This window comes from Mandrillus leucophaeus, unplaced genomic scaffold (assembly GCF_000951045.1).
Source record: "Mandrillus leucophaeus isolate KB7577 unplaced genomic scaffold, Mleu.le_1.0 Scaffold130, whole genome shotgun sequence".
Taxonomy (NCBI): Eukaryota; Metazoa; Chordata; class Mammalia; order Primates; family Cercopithecidae; genus Mandrillus; species Mandrillus leucophaeus.
Window position 1 is genome coordinate 4,733,073 of NW_012101255.1, and position 21,515 is coordinate 4,754,587.

Consider the following 21,515-nt stretch of genomic DNA (forward strand, 5'->3'; position numbering starts at 1 on the left):
TCTGGTTTAACCTCTCTTGACACCAGTGAACTTGAGGCTTGTAATTGAAGGATAAGTGAGCGAAAAAGCAGTTTAAGTGATAATATATCCATTTCAATTCCTGTTTTCTGGACGGAGACCTTTTATGCTAAGTTCATGTGAGAGTAAATTTTTATGACAAAATTATAACCCTCAGATAGATATTACTCAGGGAGGTTGAGATCTGTCCTGGTATAATGGATCTTGTGACAATGAAATGCAAGAGAGTCTCCCAAAAGCTTTGCCTAAGAAAATTCTGACAGTAGCCTATATATATGCTGCCGAAATTTTCAAGATGCTATTATGACTCATTATAGAAAAGTGGCTTGGCATTTTAATCATGAAATACAATTGTCTTAAAAAGGAGGAGAAAGAAGTGTAAAGCCATAATCTTTGAAATATTGCCATGTATTCCTATTAGCCTAACTATTTAGAAAATGTAGCTTTCAAAGTGGTTTTATGCAATAAAATCTTCTAGTTTGGAAGGGGCCATGTATTTCTTTCCCCTAATTTGAGTTCCACCCATAATTTTCTGTATGTCACCAATTGAATGAAAAAGAGGCATCTTCTGCAACCCGAGGTAATCTTAACTTTACATAATTCTCCATAAGTTTGTTCTTCTCTAATAAAAGAATGCTGCTGCTTTTCCCATTTCAGTGGGTTAACTTTTTTGAGGGAAATAAGTAAGGATCCCTCAAAATATCATAGCATGCACAGTTAAAAATATTACATCATTTATAAGGACTGCAATATTATTACAAATAAGTTGGCAGAATTTAATTATTTCATACAATGTTGAGATGTTTAATTTTCCTGGTTTTGTTCAGTAAAACTGTTTTATATTTTCCAGTCATCTAAGGGAAATTTTATATATTTTTTTCAAAAGATCATCATAAAACAAAGAAGAAATCAATAGTAAGAAACAACAATAAAAAGGGAGCAAATAACTATCAAAAGCTCCAGAGTTGAAATTAATTTTTACTTTAATGTGTGAAAACATGATTTCAAATTATGTTTGTTTTTACCTTCAATTGTGCTTAAACTTTTGAGGGTCCATAACTCCCATATTGTAAGAATCTGATGAAAATTCTGCACACAGGAAAATGTACACATGCACATGCACACATTACTTTATACCCCATTGTAGTGGAACTTGGTGAAGAACCACACTTGGAGCAGCAATTGCACCCATTGTTTTGATACCATCCAACACTTACCTCAAGTAGGAACCACCTGAGCCAACTCCTTTTAAGACAAGTTTACTTTGTCCCAAAGACAAAGTGGAAATTAGTGGATTAACTTGGTGAGCATCTATGATCTCAAATTTTAACAAAAAGCTACGAGATAAGCAGGGCAGGCAAAAGGTGATAGTGTCTTGTTAGATATCATTCAGTAGTAGAGTCAGGATTCAAGCCCAAACCTCCTGATTTCTAGCTCTGTGATTTTGCGTAACACCACATATCCTCCAAGGATTTCCATCTGTGACCCATCTGGAACTGTTATACCAGTTGTTTCTGGCTTGTTGCATCAGTTAGGATTAGGCTTGATTGTAAAGAATAATGATCCAAATTAACAGTGGTTTCACTAAAGAGGACCTTCATTTCTTTTTCATATTTAAATCCTAAGGTAGGTGGTCCAAGCCTTGATTAGCATCCCTGCTTGGTGAAGTCCTAAAAGGCCCAGGCTCCTTTTGTCATTTTCTTTGCCTTAGTTTTCAAGATCATCTGTGGTCCAAGAAGACTGCTCAGCGTCAGCCATCACAATTATATTGCAGCCAAAAAGAAGAGAGAGAAAAAAGAGCCACAGTGTTTCAGAGGTCTTTGAAGTGAGCTTTCTGGACTTTGTCATATGATGCTTCTTCTTACAACTCGTAGACCAGAATAGTCCAATTTTTGATATTGTCCTGTGTGCATCCATTATTTAGTTTATAAAGGGTACAAAAGCTTTACATACCATTTTACTTGAGTTAGTATGCATTTTAATATTTCTTTTTTTTTTTTTTTTTTTTTTTTTTTTTTGAGACGGAGTCTCGCTCTGTCGCCCAGGCTGGAGTGCAATGGCGCAATCTCGGCTCACTGCAAGCTCCACCTCCTGGGTTCACACTATTCTCCTGCCTCAGCTTACCGAGTAGGTGGGACTACAGGCACCCGCCACCACGCCTGGTTATTTTTTTTTTATTTTTTAGTAGAGACGGGGTTTCACCATGTTAGCCAGGATGGTCTAGATCTCCTGACCTCGTGATCCACCTGCCTCGGCCTCCCAAAGTGCTGGGATTACAGGCATGAACCACCACGCCCAGCCTAATGTTTCTTTTCACAATCAGAAAAAAATATTACCTGAGTGACTAAAAATAAAAAATCCTAACAAGATCATTCCTCATTCTAACTGAATAGTTTGTGAATGGCATCCCAGAGTATTTTCCTTCTTTGACTTCGTATGAATTGTGAAAATAAACATGTGAAGACTAATATCTATATTAAAGTTTAAACACTAAAACTTTATTTTATTTATGAGAAAATTTGAGTAGCCCTACGATTCTATTTGCAAGGAGTTTGGAAATAGAACTTTTATACGTATGGCCATGTGCCTGGTTCAAAACTGGGAGACTTATTATAAGGGAGAATAGAGTGAAGAAAGAGGGCAAGGAAAAGAGGAGAGATTTTAGAGAACAATATGCAGTCTCTGAGGGTCAGTGGTCAGGAAGTTTCTAGACTCCATTGCTTCTTTTAGATGCTCGAATAAGGGAGTATTTAAGTACATTTCTTGCTACTGCTGCTTTGTATGATTTATATCCTGGGAAATTTAACATTGACTTAATACTGCAATACTTCATTGTAGATTTGGGGGACCAATGCATATTCTCTTTTAGAAAACCTCCCATTTCCATTTTCTATATTAAAGGGAAAAGGTTAGTTTATAGCACTGGGAACCACATGGTGGGACCAAGAAGAGTTCTCTGTCCTTGACCTTTTCCCATGTCCAGAAAAGCCCAACATCCGTCCCTTTGGAAAGGTCAAAATAATTTAAACTTTTTTTTTTTTTTTTTGAGGTAAGGAGTCTAGGGAGAACATGAGAACAGAGAAAATCTGTGTCTTTGCAATGATATGTTCTAAGTTTCTTTGGGGGTTCTTTATTTTTTCGTCTAAAGAAAATCAGGCATAAACGTTTGTGTTAAATGAGAAACAGATATTCTTGTTAGTAAGCCTAATGTTCACTTAGCCAGTGAGCACTTCTGTGATCAAAAAGCATGTCCAATGTGTCAAATGTGGGGAAGAGACCTCTGAAACGACATTTAAAGATCAGTTTGGAGTCATAAGGCTTACTGGAAACATTTATTTGCATGAGTAAAAATAAGATGTTTCATTTTTTCATAACAGATGTACATCTCAGATGTGCACCTCAACAATTAGATATTGCTATAAAAGAACACATTTTCAAAATATGAAACAATGCCTCTTGAGTTTTATAGTAAGAAAATTGGAAAATGAATGATATATATATTTTTACATATATATTTTGTATATATGTATATACACGTATATATTTTGTGTATATATGTATATACACAGTATGTATGTGTGTGTGTATCTGTGCATATGTGTATTTGAGTCAGAGTTTTGCTCTGTCATCCAGGGTGGAGTGCAGTGGCATGATTTTGGCTCGCTGCAGCCTCGACCTCCTGGGCTCAAACAATCCTTTTGCCTCAGCTTCCCAAGTAGCTGGGACCACAGGTATGTGCCGTCACAGCTGGCTAATTTTTTATTTTTATTTTTTTTTGTAGAGATAGGGTCTCACTTTATCACCCAGACTTGTCTTGAACTCCTGAGCTCAAGTGATCCTCCCATCTTGGCTTCCCAATGTGTTGGGATTACAGGTATGAGCCACTGTGCCTGGCCTCTGTCAAGAATATTGTGATGTATAGCACAACTTGTAACTTGGGTACAAAGTACTTTTACTGATGGATGAAAAATTAAAAGGGAAGAATCACAGCACTTACCACTCAAACTTTCTCATAAATAAGGTTAAAATTTAGTGTTTTAACTTTAATGTAGATATTTGTATTCACATATTTATTTTCACAATTCATATGCAGTCAAAGAAGTAAATGCCCTCAGATGCCATTCAGAAACTATTTAGTTAGGATGAGATCTTGTTAGGATTTTTTATTTTTAGCCACTCAGGCTAATTTTTCTTTTTCTGATTGAGAAAAAAATATTAAGCTGCATAATAATTCAAATAGTGTGTACAACGTTTGTGTCTTTATAAACTGAATGATGGTTGGACATGTGACAATATTCTGCAATTGGGATTATCTCTTTTATCCCCTCCACCTAAAGGCTCAATGGAATTAGAGGTATTTATATGAATTTTAGGGTTAGAATATACTTCAATCGTTTCTCATTTGAGTAAGTAAGTGTGAGTGAGTACATAATTCCCATATGGCATGTATAATGAAACAAATTTACATTCCCACGTTCTGAAGCTAGTTTGGAATGCTAAATATTTAGATATAGATACCATATTTTTAAAGAGACAATATAATCTCATAGCCACATTTTTGTCTTTTACTTTCTTGACTCTGTCACCTTCCCCTCCTCCCCTTGTAAAGCAATTTTGTTAGTTTACATTTGTTTTTCCTGGACAATTTTGCATGGGAAACTTTTATCTACCTCATAATTATCACAGCACACCATCATCTTGTAGCTTTGATGGCATCCTTTCTTTTATGGTTCCCTAAAGGATTCATGAGGCATGTCCCAGATTGTTTATTGACTTAACTTCTCAGGACCTTTCCCAATCATTGAAAACTGTCTCGGGTGTTCTGAGAAGTAAGTTTACTGGAAGTCAAGGAACTCTCTACTTGTCCCTCAAATTATAGTCAGTCCAGTGGTAGGCATCTGTGTCTGGATTTTGGGAATGTAAACACTACCACTGTTGCCACTTGATCACACATTGAGGTATTGGTGTTGGGGAGAAGCTATCCAATAATACCATCTTAAATAATAGGAGTATAAATGGTACAAATGCAGCAAGTTACTCTGATTGCCTTTGATCAACATGACTTTCTCTCCTCAACTTATAGTACATTTCCAGGTTTCCTTTCTATCCATCAGGAGGGCAGGGGTCACAGCTGACCAGACTGTCTTGTCTGTGTCTGTACTGGCAAAGAGATGTTTTAGCAGGTGGTTTCTTCTGATTATGGCAGGTTAAATTAAACTATTTCGAATTTAATGTACATTATGCTGATGAGAACTGGATCGGTTGTTTAAAGGACTGAGATTCCTCTCTATATGAACCATTTTATTTCCTGCTAGGACATCCTTTTGCTTTTTTGAAGATATAAACAATGTCTACTTCTATCAGAAAAAAATAGGCAAATTATGTTTTTGAAAATTGAAGATATTATTTCTTATTAACAGACTGATTGTCATTAATGTTGATTATTAATGCTATAGAGAAATACAGAGAATATAGTTTATCATAAAAAGATGAATTTTAAAGCATTAAATGCATTTTATTTTTTATTGTATTAGCACATAAATTGATGAAGCCACATGGTGAAAATCTGTGAGAAACTGAAGGTTTTCGTTTATTTTCTGTGCCCCACTGTATATCACCTTTCAAAATACTCAAAGTAATGCTTTCTGCTGGGTCCAAACTTCACTTGGAGCAAAGAAAGGTAGTTAAAAGGTTTCACTTAAAGCTACTTCGTTATAGTGCTACTGAAAGTAAGTAAAAGCAAACAGCGATAACGTGGGACTTAAATGAGCGAGAGAAGGATTCAGGTGATATAGAAGCTGCATTTGGGGATAATTGAAGATTGACTTTCTGATGAAAGTCACAAAAAGGATTAATTGGCTTATTCCAAACGGAGGGCAATTCTTTAGGGAGTATGCTTGAGGATATACTTGGAAATAAATTTGACAGCTAGCATGGTCTCTCTGCAGGTTGGCTTTATCCGGGATTCGGGAAGGAGAAAACCAAATTTGCCTTTGTCTCGGAGCTCAAAGGCAAATGTGTGTTTGATGCCCAGGTCATAAGCCCAGTCTAAAGAAGAACCTGATGTCGGGTCTGTAAAACACAAGCAGTAAATATTTAATTAGAGACAAATGCTAATGTTTTTTAAAAGTGGAAATCAGTGGTGTATAATTAGCAATAAAAAATAATTATGTATACAGTGAGTTGCAGTCATGAATGAGAGTAGTGGTCTGAATAGTACAGAGTGCATAGTAAAGCATAATCATGACTTTGGAATCCACCAAGTGTGTGCTGCATTTAAAATATTACATTTTGGTTGGGTCACTACTAACTGGAGTTTATTTCCTAGGCACACATTGTTGCAGACGTGTTCAGAGCAAGTGCTAGCAGCTGAAGAAACCAGCTAAACAGTCACTGGTCATTAAAAACCACCAGGGAAAAACTATACACACAAGATACATAGAATTGCATTTCTTCTAATAGCTTGGGTCTCTTGTTTTTCATGTTGCTAGGGTAAACTATTTCATAGTCAAAAGACCAAGAAAATGTAATTTAGTTATTTTAAAGACATATTTAATTTCCTAATTCAAAATTTCCATGTAAACTTTTATGAAATTTAACTCAAGGTTCTATTTTTTGATAAAAAGTTTGGAAATATCAACACACTTCTAAAGGTTATATGCATATAACACACATCTAGAGGCTGTATACATATACAAGTGCATATACATATAATAATTGCATTTATGTGCTCACATTTTGCTTTATGTGATATAAAAGGGTTTTTTTTGTATGGGAAGGTGTTTATGTTCTAGGACAAGTAATGAGTTTAATAATAACAGTCTGAAAGGTTTGAAAATTTGAAAGAATTCAAAACTGATGAAGAAAGAGAGAAGGGATATTTTGATGAAGAGAGATAGTGTTGGCTCTTGGTCACCAAATATTTATTAAACTTTTAATATTTACAGGACACATTTCTTGGCACTGGGGAGAGTAATTGTTGCAGGGTACAAAAATGCAGAAGATGCCACTGGTGTCTTCAGTAACTTACAATTTAGGAGGCAGAAGTCAAGGTACAAGTCAATAGAGGCAGAGCAGAATATGCTAAGTACCAAAGAAAAGGTACAATATTTTATCAAGATTTAAAAGAAAAAAGATTATTCTTGATGAGGAGTATGGCCTTTCATGCCCAGTGCCAGCTCAAATACTGCCTTCATGATGGAGGAGGTGATATTGGAGGAGAACCTTGAAGAAAGGCTAGTGTGTTTTCAGCTGGAGATGGAAGAAAGGAATTCTGGCTGGTGAACTACAAGGATAGAAAAGCATGGAGGCATTGTTAGAAACTAATGAGATCCAGCTGGACCACAGCAAAGGCCGCAGTGGGAGTTTGTGAGTAAAACTTGGAAAACCTTGTGAATCGGGACTAGGTGTTTAGATTTTCTTCTGGAGGCCTTTTAGTACTTTAGGATTGTTAATCTGGATTGAAAAGAATAGAAACCAGTTATGAGGTATTGTGAAATGAAAGCCTGAACTAGGGTAGAGTCACCACATTGGAAATAGAACTGAAGGATTCCATGTAAGAAACATTGGGATTTGATAAAAATGATTGATGTTTCAATCTGGGTAGCTGGGAAAAACATACTGTTAAAAGAAATGGGAACACAGCGCTGGGATGGGAAAAAGAAAAGGCAAAGGAAGACAAAGTGATACGTTTAACATCAAAAAGACATTCAAGAAAGAGCTTGGAAAAATGAATGTTTAAATTATTGGCATAGACATCATAGGTGAAATTGGTGTGCACACATTTAGGATCATTATTTTCTTGGTGGGATGGATCCTTTTATCATTGTTAATGTCTCTGTCACTAGCAAATTTCTTTGCTCTGAAATTCCCTTTATTTGATACTTAATATAGCTATTCTTCCTAATGGCATAGTATATCTTTTCTATCATTCTCATTTCAACTTATCTATGTTGTTATACTGGAAATGACTTTCTTATAGACAGCATATTGTTGAATTACAATTTAAAAAGTTCATTCTGCCCATGTGTCTTTAATTAGTGCATGTAGGTAAATTATTGATATGACTTAAACGTGCTATTATTTTATTTCTTTTTTTGTTCTTTCTGTTTTTATCCCTTTATCTTTCTTTTCTTGCTTTCCACCTTCCTCTTGGTTACATGACATTTTTAGGATTCCATTTGATTGATTTATAATGTCTTAAAGTATGTCACTTGCTTAGTTTTCTTAGTGGTTGCTCCAGATATTATAATACACATATATAACTTATCACAGTCTAATGGTATTGACATTTTACTATGTCAAGCGAGGTGTAGAAACTTTACTTCCTTTTAGATCCTTTTTCTCTTCCCACTTTTAAAGTACAATTGTCTTGAGTACTTCTCTACATACATTGAACATCACATCAAATAAACTTACAATTTTTGATTCAATCATCATATGAAGAAAGATAGTCTATTATTTAATTTATTTATACTGAATCCATTTTTCTTCCTTCCTCTCTGCAGTTCCAAGCCTTTTGCTGTGATTATTTCCTTCTTGTTCAGAGGGCTCTTTTAGCCATTAAGAGTGGGTGTGCGGGAGACATATCTCCTGATTTTCCTTTGTATGAGAATGTCTTTATTCCCTCCTTCATTTCTGAATATTTTGCTGGATATTGAATTTATTGCATTTAGGGTTGATAGATTTTTTCATTCAGCACTTGATAAAATGTCACTTCCTTTTGACTTTCATGGTTTCACATGAAAAATCTGCTGTCACTGGAATTGTTTTTAACTCTAGATCATTTCTCTCTGATTCCTTTTTTTTTTTTTTGTGAGATGGAGTCTCCCTCTGTCGCCCAGGCTGCAGTGCAGTGGCGCGATTCGGCTCACTGCAAGCTTGGCCTCCCGGGTTCATGCCATTCTCCTGCCTCAGCCTCCTGAGTAGCTGGGACTACAGGCACCCACCACCACGCCCGGCTAATTTTTTGTATTTTTAGTAGAGACGGGGTTTCACCGTGTTAGCCAGGATGGTCTTGATCTCCTGAGGTTGTGATCCACCTGCCTCAGCCTCCCAAAGTGCTGGGATTACAGGCATAAGCCACCACGCCCGGCCTGATTTCTTTTTCGGTTTTTTTCTTTGTCTAGTTTTCAGAAGTTTAATTATGATATACTTCGATGTGAGTTTCTCTGGGTTATTCCTGTTTGGGTTTCACTCAGCTACTTGACTATTTTAGTTTATGTCTTTGTCAAATGTAGGATATTTCAGCTTTTATTTCTTCAAACATTTTTTTCTAGCCCCTGTTCCCTTTATCTATATTTTCCTTGGACTGATGACATGAATGTTGGATATTTTATTATGCTATTTGTTCCTGAGGCTTTGTTTGTTTATTTTTTTGTTTATTTTCTGTCTTCAGAGTGAGTGAATTCTATTGTTCTGTCTTTAAGTTCACTGATTCTTCCCTCTGTCATATTTGTTCTATTAAGCCCTTCCAGTTTTTTCGTTGTTCAGGTTATTGTATTTTCTAGTTCTATGGTTTCCATTCAGTTCCTTTTTATATCTTATATTTCTTTGATGATATTTTCTATTTCTTCATTTGTTTCAAGGCCATCTATAATTGTTTGTTGAGGCATTTTTTTTTTATGATGGCAACTTTGAAATTCTTTTCCAATGTTTGAAATTCCAATCGTCTCAGCATTGGCATCTATGGATTATCTTTTTATATTCAAGCTGTAATTTTTCTTGTTTTTAGTATTATAAGTGATTTTTGATTATATTCTGGACATTTTAGCTATTACATTAAATAATAAATTGTAACTTAAATCTTCAATTTAGCAGGTAGTCACCCTGTTTAGGTTTAGTAAACAGGCCCTTGGCCTACTTTTGTGTCTTGTGATACTGATGACAATATAGTATATATATATTTTTTCTTTGGAGATGGAGTCTCACTCTGTCACCCAGGCTGGAATGCAATGGCACAATCTTGACTCACTGCAACCTCTGCCTCCCAGGTCCAAGTGCTTCTCCTGTCTCAGCCTCCCAAGTAGCCGGGACTACAGGCGCCCACCACCACACTCAGCTAACTTTTGTATTTTTAGTAGAGACAGGGTTTCACCATATTGGTCAGGCTGGTCTTGAACTCCTGACCTCAGGGAATCTGCCCACCTTGGCCTCCCAAAGTGCTGGGTTTGCAGGCATGTGCCACCACACCTAGACAGTTTTGCTTTTTTTTTTTTTTTTTTTTTTTGAGATGGAGTCTCACTTTGTTGCCCAGGCTGAAGTAGAGTGGTACAATCTCAGCTCACTGCATCCTCTGCCTTCCAGGTTCAAGCAATTCTCCTGCCTCAGCATCCTGAGTAGCTGGGACTACAGATGCACACCACTACACCTAGCTAAGTTTTGTATTTTTAGTAGAGACGGGGTTTCACCATGTTGGCCAGGCTAGTCTCGGACTCCTGTTCTCAGGTGATCCTCCCTCCTTGGCCTCCCAAAGTGCTGAGATTACAGGCATGAACCACCGTGCTCAGCTGACAATATAGTTTTCAAAGGCTTTGCACTGCTATTTTGGTCTGGTTGGTTCACTTAGTGGCTAAAAGGTGATTGCCTGAGGCCCTAGGTAACAGATGAGGGATTCCAGCCTGTGGGGATAGAGGTCATTTCCTGATGAGGAGAGTCAAAAGTAAGAGGAGGGACCCGAGGAGAGAACCTGAGGAAGTATCCATATATTGTACTCTATTTTTTGGAAAATATCTGGTTTTAGAGGCAGTCAGCGAGAGAGTAGAAAAAAGAGGAGGAGGAGGAAGAAGGGAACTAGTATAGTTCAAAGTCAAGGAAGCTAAAGGAATGGCAAGAAGAAGAGTTATTAAGAGGGTCAAATATTGCATATAATTTATGGAGCATGTGAGCTGAAATACAGATACTGGCTTCAGTGATCAAAAAGATGCCACTTTTAGCTAGTTGGATTTAAGTTCATGAGAAAGAAATCATGCTAAGATGCGAGCTTGGTAGCAAAGGAGGTAAAGTAAATAGGAATTTTGTCTTGTAATTTAGGATATGCTAGACGATTTTAATAAACTTGACCGGTTTCTAGTTGAAGTAGCTCTCTATTTGCAGCCGAGTAAACTTCTGTGATTTCCAAGGGTTAAAGGGCATGACTATTCTCTTTTGAGAGATTTACTTTATGTGAAGTTTGTCATTAAGATTAATAGTGGTCATTGAGAATATATGGAATTTGATTTTTCATAATTATGTGATACTATGAAGTAGAATACATTTCGTATTTTCTAGATCTTAAATTGGCAAACAAAAACTATATTAAGGCACAAAATAAATACAATATTGCAAGTTTTTACTTTGAGAAAAAAATAGAGAATTTGTGTGTGTGTGTGTGTGTGTGTATGTGACAGGGTCTTGCTCTGTTACCTTGGCTGGAGTGTGGTGGCATGATCGTGGTTCACTGTAGCCTCGACATCCCAGGCTCAAGTGATCCTTCCACCTCAGCCTCCTGAGTAGCTGGGACTACAGGTGTGTATCACTGTGCCTGGCCAGAACTTAATTGGTTTAACCTGATACTTAGCCTGTTCTTTATCTCCATGTGTACCCACTAAAACATGTGTATGCATTTATAAAATATAATAACAATCACTTGCTAAATACCAAGTACCCTTCTGTGTGCTTTATGCATGTTAACTCATTTAATTAATTCCTATCCCAAATGTAAGTAACAATTACCATTTTACGGAAGAAGAAACTTAGGCTCAGAGTAAGGAACTTGCTGAAAAACACATAGCTAGTAGACAGTTGAATCAGGATTCAAGCCCAGGCTGTGTCTTCAGAGTTCATGCTGTTAATCATTGTACTGTGCCACCTATGTGCCACTCTGTATTCTAGCCAATAACAAGTCTTTACTCGGTTCTATAAAATAATTTCGTTTTTGTTGACAGCATATTCTGAGTATGTTCAACATTAAGAAAATATCTCCTGCTTATTTCAAGGCACAATATTAGTTGCAACAAATTCAATCAGAACAAATCTAAATGAAACTGTAACTAGAAATCTGATTTCAGCCCAAAGGGATCCATATAAAGTGATAGTGGTGATTCAATGTGTGCTGCATTTATTGCTTACTTGATACAGTGTTTTCTAAAAAATTGTATCATTTTAAAAAGTATTATTTAAATGTATTCAATATAATAACCTGTACTATTATATTAATATTAAGTGAAAATTATATTTGAAGCAAGAGCTGAAGCCAGAGATACATGGGCATAAACGGAAATATTTTCTCTGTAGTATCAGTTTGAATGTCTCTTAGTAAGTAGAGATCTGGTGTTATGAACTACAAATCTTAACTTTGTCTTTTTCAGAATGTAAATTCTGAAGGAGTAGAATATGTAGAATAGGAAAAAAGAGCACTGGGTTGAGAACCAGTGGCAGATCTAGCAATTTTGGTGCATGAAGGAAGCTACAAGAAATGTACTTTGAAATTAACTTTTTAATTCGTGATGTGACTCACAGGTGAATTTTATTACTAATGCAATCTTCTTGGTTCTTATCAACTCAAATAACTATTCTTGCTCACGAAGTACTATATTTAGTTATTTCTAAGATGGTGAAGGATTGGATATGGTGTTTATATGCAAATATAATCATTTCACATTAAACATTACTATTTACATTTTTGTGCCATCTTAATATTGCTGCTTTGGGGCAAAGTGGTAGGTATATCATTTTAACTCTGGTCTTGAATGCTGATTTTTGTTTTTGTTCTGCTCTAAAGTGATGAAACCTTTCGGTATCTGAATTTCAGTCTATAAATGAGAGGTTTTGCTTAGATCAGTGATTCTCAACCCTAGTTTCATCTTAGAATCACTTTAGGTACTTTTAAAAAAAAAATTGAGTGCCTGAGCTCCACCTCAGACTGATGAAATCAGAATCTCTGGGGGTGGGGGTATAATCATTCACACATTTTAAAAGCTCCCTGATTATTTATTTATTTATTTATTTATTTTTTGAGATGGAGTTTCGCTCTTTACCCAGGCTGGAGTGCAATGGTGCGATCTCGGCTCACTGCAACCTCCGCCTTCCGGTTTCAAGTGATTCTCCTGCCTCAGCCTCCTGAGTAGCTGGGATTACAGGTTCCCACCACCACGCCCAGCTAATTTTTGTATTTTCAGTAGAGACGGAGTTTCACCATGTTGGCCAGACTGGTCTCAAACTCTTGACCTTGTGATCCACCCACCTTAGCCTCCCAAAGTGCTGGGATTACAAAAGTGAGCCACCACGCCTGGCCAGCTTCCTGATGATTCTAATGGGAAGTCAGGCTTGAGAACCATGTAATAGATCATTGCCTGTGTTTCTCCCTGGTTTCAAAATTTATGATTTTAATTTATCTGATATGTTTGCCTCTCATGTTCAAATAGCAAACATATTTTTTTTCTGAAGTCCAGAGATCCTCCATAAGTTGGGTTTAAAAAATGCTCCCCCAGTGCCTTTTTTTCTGTCTTCATCAAGTCAAAGAGAGGAAATCACTGACAAATGCTAGATGCTGCTCCTAAATCTGGGGACAAGTTAAGTGACATCAGGTTATTGGAATGACTAAACTTTAATCACGTTTTTATTTTTTATTCTTACCAAGTCAACTACTTTGCTACTCTCTGTTTCTCATGAATGTTTGATTAACATTCTATCAGATGCTTTATTAAAGCAGTCTGTCCTAGAAAGCTTGATCATTTATCAAGCTGCTGCAGCACTGCAGGACAAAGGCAATTCTTTCTAAATCTCAATGCCTTTAAAATGTTTTAGTATAATGTAATAAGAATTTTAAATAATGCTGCACAGTTAAACAGAATAGTAATCCCTCTTGACCCTATCTTTCCATTTTGAAAGTGACACATGATGGCATGGAGCTATAGTAGTTTTGGCTATCTGCTCCTTCCAGTTAGCATGTGACTTCCTTAAGAGTAGTTTATTGTGTCCTAAGTCCTCTCATCTATCTCCGAAAGCTCCAAAATGCTAGCCTGCTAGCTAGGTACACCATACCTTTTTGTTCATTAAGAGATCTTAATGCAATGCTATGCACAGCTCTGTATTCTCATACTTTTGTAGATACACACACACACGGATAATTATTTGATGCTTTAATTGCCTTTTGCAAAGTTTGTTCCTGTTTGGAATGCTTTGTTCTTTGCCTCGAAGACTATGCACGTGTTTTTCTTGCTTAGAGGAATTGCTCTTACATGGTGTCTGGGTGGCCTATCTGGCCCTGCTATTTATTAGTATCTACCAAGTGGGCTGCCGTTTTGAACTGATGTTCTAGTCTGTCCTTTTGTTCTTTACTTTGCTTACTTTTTGTCCACTCACATAGCTGGATACATAACATCTATTTTGAAATCTTGTTGTCATCGACCTGTACATGAAATGAGTCCCCAGCATGGCTAGGCTGTAGCAAGATCTGTGTGGATGCTGGGGATCATCTGTATCACTACACTTTCTCTTCAGTACTTTAACAGTGACTGGTTGATAGGTGATTGTTAATGAATGTGCTCGAGGAATGGGACTTCTCCATTTTTTAGTCATTTTCCAGTTCTACCAAAGAAGCCTCTAATAAGTAAGTCCTAGAAACAGTATATGTTGATTCCAGCATTTTCAAATTCCATAGCAATTCCTGAGGATGCAGACTTTCAGTTCCAAGTTTATACTTTTAGCTTGGATTACAGAAGTGACTTCAAAACAGTGACCAGGTAAAATTGTTGCAAGGAATCCATGGATTCATATGCACATATATATTTTTTAATGCACAGATTCTAAAAGTGTAATAAAAATATGAGCATATGTTTGGTGGTGGAAGGGTTGTTCATGAAAGTTTTAAAAGCTAAAAGGCAGTCTTAATGCTAAAAAATGTTGGATATTTGGTCTACAGAGTGATGCAGGCTTAATCAAGTCCAGTTCTGTTGTGATTTCAACCCACATTTACTTCTTGTGAATAAGCCAGGGCATCATTATCATTGAGCAAGTTTATGGGAACTAATTCTGCTATTGTTCCATGCCCTGCACTGTACTATATGTTATAGGGTCTAAGAGGAAATCCAAAGCATAATTCTTGCTTTTGAGAAGTTTCATGGGGAATTTTGTATAAATTTTGAGACTAAGAACTGAAGCTTGAACTTGATTTGGAGAAAAGGTATTTTTACTAAATAATTCCCAAACTAAGATTAGTGGGAGGTGCTATAAGAGTAGAAAGTGGTCTTACTTCCCAGGATCTGAGTTAATGGTCTTCGGTGATACTCAAATGGATTTTTTGGCTGTTCATTGAAAATAGAATATCCAAACACGCAAACAGTATGTGCAGTGGGCAAGATCAGGGCTTTTATTTGTTAAAATCTGAGATTGAGTTCCAGCTTCACCAGTTACTAATAACTGGGAAATAGTACTCCCCACCTCATAGGGTTGTCATGAGGCTTGAGATTGTGAAAATCAAAGGGTAAGCACAGTGCCTAACTTGTAAAGACTCTATAAATATTTGCAGATATTATTTAGTATAAAGTATGGGAGTTGGCAAATCCTAGCCAGCCTCCTGTTTCTGTGAATGAGGTTTTATTGGCACACAATCATACCCATTTGCTGACTTATTGTCTATGGCCGTTTTTGAGCTATGATGCTCTGGTTGAGTACCTGCAACAGAGACTGTACCTCCACAAAGCTATTTACTATCTGGCCCTTTACAGAAAAAAAATTACTGATTCCTTGTATTTAGAACAAGAGACAAGAAAATCAAGGCCAAGAAATCCAAGTCAATAACTTAAAAACACACAGACAACACAAATTTAAAAATAGTGAAGAGTAAGAAATGGTGCTGAGAATATAAAACAAAAGTGACAGAACTAGAGTCTTGTGATCTCCTTTCTAGTTCACCATACAGCTTTCAGTTGAACATAGCGACAAGGAGCAAGTGAGAAGGACAAATAACTTGTTTTATATGACCAGAGGGACTGAAACTGATTTTCTATCTGTTTTCCTACCGGGAGCTAGGGAATAGACCATACTTACATGCAGACAAGGCAAGTAAGAAAGAGTACATTTAAAGTTAAATGGTTAAAAACAAATGTAGACTCTGCTCCAACTACTTTTGTGTGTGTGTGTTTTTTTTAGATGAGGTCTTGCTCTGTTGCCCAGCCTGGAGTGCAGCGGCACAATCACAGCTCACTGCAGTTTCAACCTCCCAGGCCCAAATGATCTTCCCAACCCAGCCTCCAGAGAAGCTGGGACTACAGGCATAGGTCACCATGCCTGGCTAATTTTTTTTTTTTTTCTCGCTCCAGTGAATTCTCATTAATTCCTGGAAGGATGCAACCTTGTTGGTGGTAGAGGTGGGAAACAGGAAAGTAGATGAATTAAACTGTAAATCTGTCTTGACTTAATAGCTTCTGTTGACCTTGTAACCCTGTAAAAGTTCAGTATAATTTGTTTCTAGAAAAATCTTATCCCAAGAAAAGGGCAGAATCTATCACCTACATTCACATATAATTCAGAATATCCTGTAAAAAGTAGAATTTAAATTAGCAATTTCAGATGCTCTAACATAAATTGCAAATTCTATGATTTTCTTTAATATTTATAAAAAATAATTAAGGGAAAGGGCTCAGTAAATAAGAGGAATGACTTACAAATTGTTGATTCTATTGGGCCATAGATGTAGTGGGTTTCATATCGAGTTGATAGAACATCAGTGCCAATCTTTGCAACTTTGGCCTGGAGAGAAAGGAAAGTTAGAGTGAAATAATAGAATACTGTGTAAATACCAAATAATATGTAATTATGGATGTATGCAATTTTTTAATGGAGTCTTACAGATTAGTCACTGTGCTTAGCCCTTGATTTTGAGTTTCAAGACTCATAACAACCCTATAAGGTGGACAGTACTATTTCCTGGTTACTTGCAACTGGTGAAGCTGGAATTCAGTTCCTGGTTTTAACAAAACCAAAGCCCATACATACATATATATGTAAATATGTAAATTACTAGGGATGAAAAAAAGTCAAATTTACTAGTTATTTGGCATTTGAAGATCAAAAGAAAATAAATGGTTAAATGAGAAACTTATTTTCAGTAATATATGTGGTAATTATGAAGACTTGGCTGGGCACGGTGGCTCATGCCTGTAATCCCAGCACTTGGGGAGGCCGAGGTGGGTGGATCACGAGGTCAGGAGATTGAGACCACTCTGGTTAGCATGGTGAAACCCTGTCTCTGCTAAAAATACAAAAAATTTGCTGGGCATGGTGCCATGTGCCTGTAGTCCCAGCTACTCGGGAGGCTGAGGCAGAAAAATCACTTGAACCAGGGAGTCAGAGGTTGTAGTGAGCCGAGATCGCGCCACTGCACTCCAGCCTGTCAGAGCAAGACCCTGTCTCAAAAAAATTAAAAATATAAAATATACATTATTTTTTCTATCAATATTTTTTGGCTTCAGATAATTGTCTTTTCTGACGATTTCTCTAGTTTATTCCATGTTTTACATTCCTTGGTCCCTAACAGGCTCATATTGCTACAGGATCTTCTCTACTCATCTGACTTCAGCATACCAAGGGAAGAAGGGCGGTTGACCACTCTTTAAAATAGTTGTTAATTAGGGTGTCTCTTTCAGAATGGCATTTTGTCATGACCTTTTAATACACGTTAGTGTTTTGTGCTATGAGAGTGATTGTCAGAATGAATTTTAATGGAATATAGTTCCTAACATATTTGCACTTACAAGTAAAGATTTTTAAAAGATGATATGTGTAATGTATATAACCAAGAATTTTTCTTTTTCTCAATCAATTTAGTTGCTATGCAAAGAACTCTCATTTTACTCAAAGTGTTTTTTTTGTGGATATGCATTTTTTTAACCCATAATGTCATTTTCCTAACAGTGGATTGAAATCACAGTGCTGTATATTTGTATGCATTAATTGAACTCATGCACTCAGATTATCACATAGATTGGATAATAAATGACTACGGGCCATATATTGCTGGTATGTTTTCTTTGTTGTATATATGGAGATGATTTTAATGACTGATTCAGATCTCTGCTCCAATTAACATTAAATGCTGTTGTGCTAAATACAATGAACTGAGGTCAAAATGAAAATTGTAACCTTTTAATTTTATAATATTTTATGAGGCAATATTTGGACCACAGCTGTTACCGGAAGTGCTATATTTGCCAATCACCATGGGATCTGGGCCACTAAACTTTTTCTGTTTTATTTATTTTCTTCTATAGCAATTCAAAATATTTATCCCTCTATCCACACATTCACTCTGTTACTTCCTGTGATTCATTGGAACCCATATGCAGACTTTTTTTTTAAAGCTCACATTATCAAATCAGTTTTTATTAATAAAAGGTACTTAATGGATCATAGTTTTGGAAAGATAACGTATTCTTAGTGAGGAAGCTTCACAAACATTTATAGTCTTCTTTGGATAGTAAAAGTATAATTTCCAAGTTTATCAGGAGGATAAAAATACAATGTATATTCTTAAATCTGATATCTGGGGGGCAGGACTAGTGAATGTCTTTGCTGTTCTATTAGGCTTTTTCCATGCATGGTTTTACCGTATGACCTATGGTAACTCTTAAACCCCACAGGGAACTGTGTCGTAATAGGCTTCTATTGTGCCTTGCATAGACATTTCTTCCCGATTTGTTTTTCCTCCTGAGAATCACATTAAAAGAGTTTATTATCTATATACTTTTGTCAATGAAAAATTCAAGATCATGATTTTAACTTCAAGGCAAATTTCATTAGTTCTTTTCTTTGACATTAAAATGTGAAATTCTTTCAACATACCCTAGTTAATGAAGAATAGACTGAAGGTCAATGGTGGTGTCGATGCATTAAGCGCAAACTTTTGTCTACGTACCAAGTCCTTGTGGTTAGGTGGCAGTTTTGACGTATATCCATAGGGAAACAATAGCATCTGGGAGTAGGAATGGAAGGTGATGTAAGCCTTGATTTCATTCAGGTGGCTTCTAATGAAATCAGTGAAAGCTTTCGTCTCTTTCTCGGACTCTGGTGCAGAGCCCCGATAATTATCTGCACATGGGTCATTGGTATTAGGAATGGCTGCAGAAGACATAAGTGGATGAGACCATAGTCTGCTCCCCATCCATACAGCTCCTACCTCTTCTAATGTATTATAGATTCACAGAATGGTTTAAATGTTTTGCCTTTCATGTTTACAGGGCTGCTTCAATGTCCCTTGTATCATAGTCACTACAGATTAACATTTCACACACATGCCAGATTGTAACAGACTTAGCCCACTGGAATATTCTGAGCTTTGTTTATTTCCTTGTCCTTTCCCAAGGCCACAGGAATAATAAATCAGCAGCAGCCCATGACTTGGAGCCAGATAGACTCCAGTTCTAATTCAACCCCAGCTCTAATGCGCTGGGGGCTGGTGTGAATTACCTTCTCTGGGCAAAAGTTTCTTCAGCCTTTTTCAGCAGAAAGCTCTCAATTAGGGATAGCTGCTGCTATTATCATGTTCATTATGGCAGAATACAGTTAAGAGCTCAGGTGATATTTTCAACAAAATTAGGCACAGAAGAAATATATAAATTGGGGCAATGGTAATTTCTCCTTGAAACTATGCAGTGATAAAGTCATAGTTGTATAGCAACTAAAGCATCGTCTGATGTAGCAGGCCTCTGCTTATCATTGTATTTCTATTACACTTTTTCGCTTTCTTTGCTCCAGATGACTCTTTTCACTATATATCTGAAAAACCGTCTCTATGTTGCTTTTAACTGCTGACATTTCTCACATCAGGAAGCAGAGGAATCTGAGCAGATTATCTGAATTTTTGTACATTTGGATTGTGCTTAATTATTAGCAAACTAGATGTAGTAAGTAAGAGATGGTTTGATAAACAGTCCGTTCCTCCTCATTTCCTTCCACACAGCAAAACATCCCTCAATGGTAGTGATGATTGTCTTTCATGTTACAGATACAAAAGTGAACACTCACTCTAAGCATAACCATTTTTACTGAACAAGTAGGTGTTTTAGTTAAGCTTGGGGCCTAAATATTCCTTATAGCAATTTTCCTTGATAGCAAATCTGCTACTCACAGTCCCATGAAGCATTAAAATTCCTGTTGAGGTCAGTGCCGATGCATTTGGAGTTTTGGTTCTTGGAACGATTTTTTCTCCACATGCGGTTCTGCCAGATTGAATGATGTAAGTGTTTACACAAGATCAGTTTGCATTTTTCAATTTGATCATTTCAAATTCTCTCTGCAGGTGTCTGCAACTTTATTTGAAATCTATCTAGTTAACTTGAGGCCCTTTATTATAAAAAGAAAAAATACTGTTTTCTTATAATTTGTAATATTTTCAGAATCATGGTTTTTAATATTATATCCTTGGGCTTTGATGAAATAATTCAGTTAATTTTAAACACTGTTGTTTAGTTCTCAGTATTAGAAGATGACTAATGGTGTTCTGAAATTAACCATAATTTAAATTATAACTTCATTAGCTTTTTCACCATATATAGATTCAGATATAATGCAGGTCAAATTTTTACTGTTGGAGCATTATTTGCAGAAAATAACTTGATGTGACAGTGTCTGTCTGAGAGTTCTTATTTAGCAAAAGCAGGATAATAAAATGTACTATGAAAAGACAAATGGGTATCCGTATCTCTCTTTTATTTCTTTTTTGATTCGATGATTCTACCTCAAATTCTATTCAAAATTGATGAAATACAAAGGTTTTTGTTTTAAAATCAATTAATTGACTTTATTCTTAGCTAGATATGCCATATCGTATAATGCAATCATACATTTCCTCTATAATTACTACTTTATTTCATTTTTCCACATAACTAGCTTCAGCAGCAAAAATTTTGTATTATTTCAAGGATACCTATGCAGCCAAGAAATCATACTTAATTTGAAACTGAGTTTTAAAAAAACATAATTTTCTGAATTAACATTAACTAGTTACCTAAACCCTAAGCTGAATGCATAACAATGTGTATTAAAGCCAGTAAATAATATCTAAATGCATACAAGAGAGTAGAGAGCAGTACCTTTGTCCATGACCAAATATATCCATCAACATTGAACACAGGAAGAATGTAAAAATTCATTCGATCCAAGAGTTTGGTCATAATTTTGTTTCTCCCATAAGTTTTGGTTGCCTGTAGGAGGAGAAAAAAAAATTAAGCTATTGGTATGAAGTTTAGCTATTATGTGGAAAGCTGTGGTTATAATAGTAATAACTTGAATCACTTCCCAAGATCACATGCTTTCAAACGTATTTTCCTTAAAATGAACAAAAATGAACAATCCATGTAGATTACAGGGGGGAAAAACCTAACTTATTTAGACTAATGACATTAATGGAAATGAACAGTCTTTAAAGGAGCATTTAATTATCGAGACCTGTAGTGTTCTAAATGTAGCATGAGAGAGATGTTTCATAGAAAGATTGGAAGCCAAATGGAAAATTTGTA

The 21,515-nt window shown here is 36.1% G+C and overlaps 1 protein-coding gene across 1 annotated transcript in view; it reads right to left on the bottom strand.

Moving 5' to 3' along the window:
• Window positions 1–5,512: 5,512 nt before the first annotated feature.
• Window positions 5,513–21,515, bottom strand: part of CPA3 (carboxypeptidase A3 (mast cell)) — a 35,825-nt gene continuing 19,822 nt past the window's right edge. The window contains exons 7-11 of the mRNA XM_011972797.1: window positions 21,090–21,200; window positions 20,126–20,216; window positions 18,914–19,116; window positions 16,665–16,749; window positions 5,513–6,090 (exon numbers count right to left, since the gene is read on the bottom strand). Coding sequence (XP_011828187.1) covers window positions 5,903–6,090; window positions 16,665–16,749; window positions 18,914–19,116; window positions 20,126–20,216; window positions 21,090–21,200 — 678 coding nt within the window. The 3' untranslated portion in view covers window positions 5,513–5,902. The remainder of the gene's footprint in view (window positions 6,091–16,664; window positions 16,750–18,913; window positions 19,117–20,125; window positions 20,217–21,089; window positions 21,201–21,515) is intronic.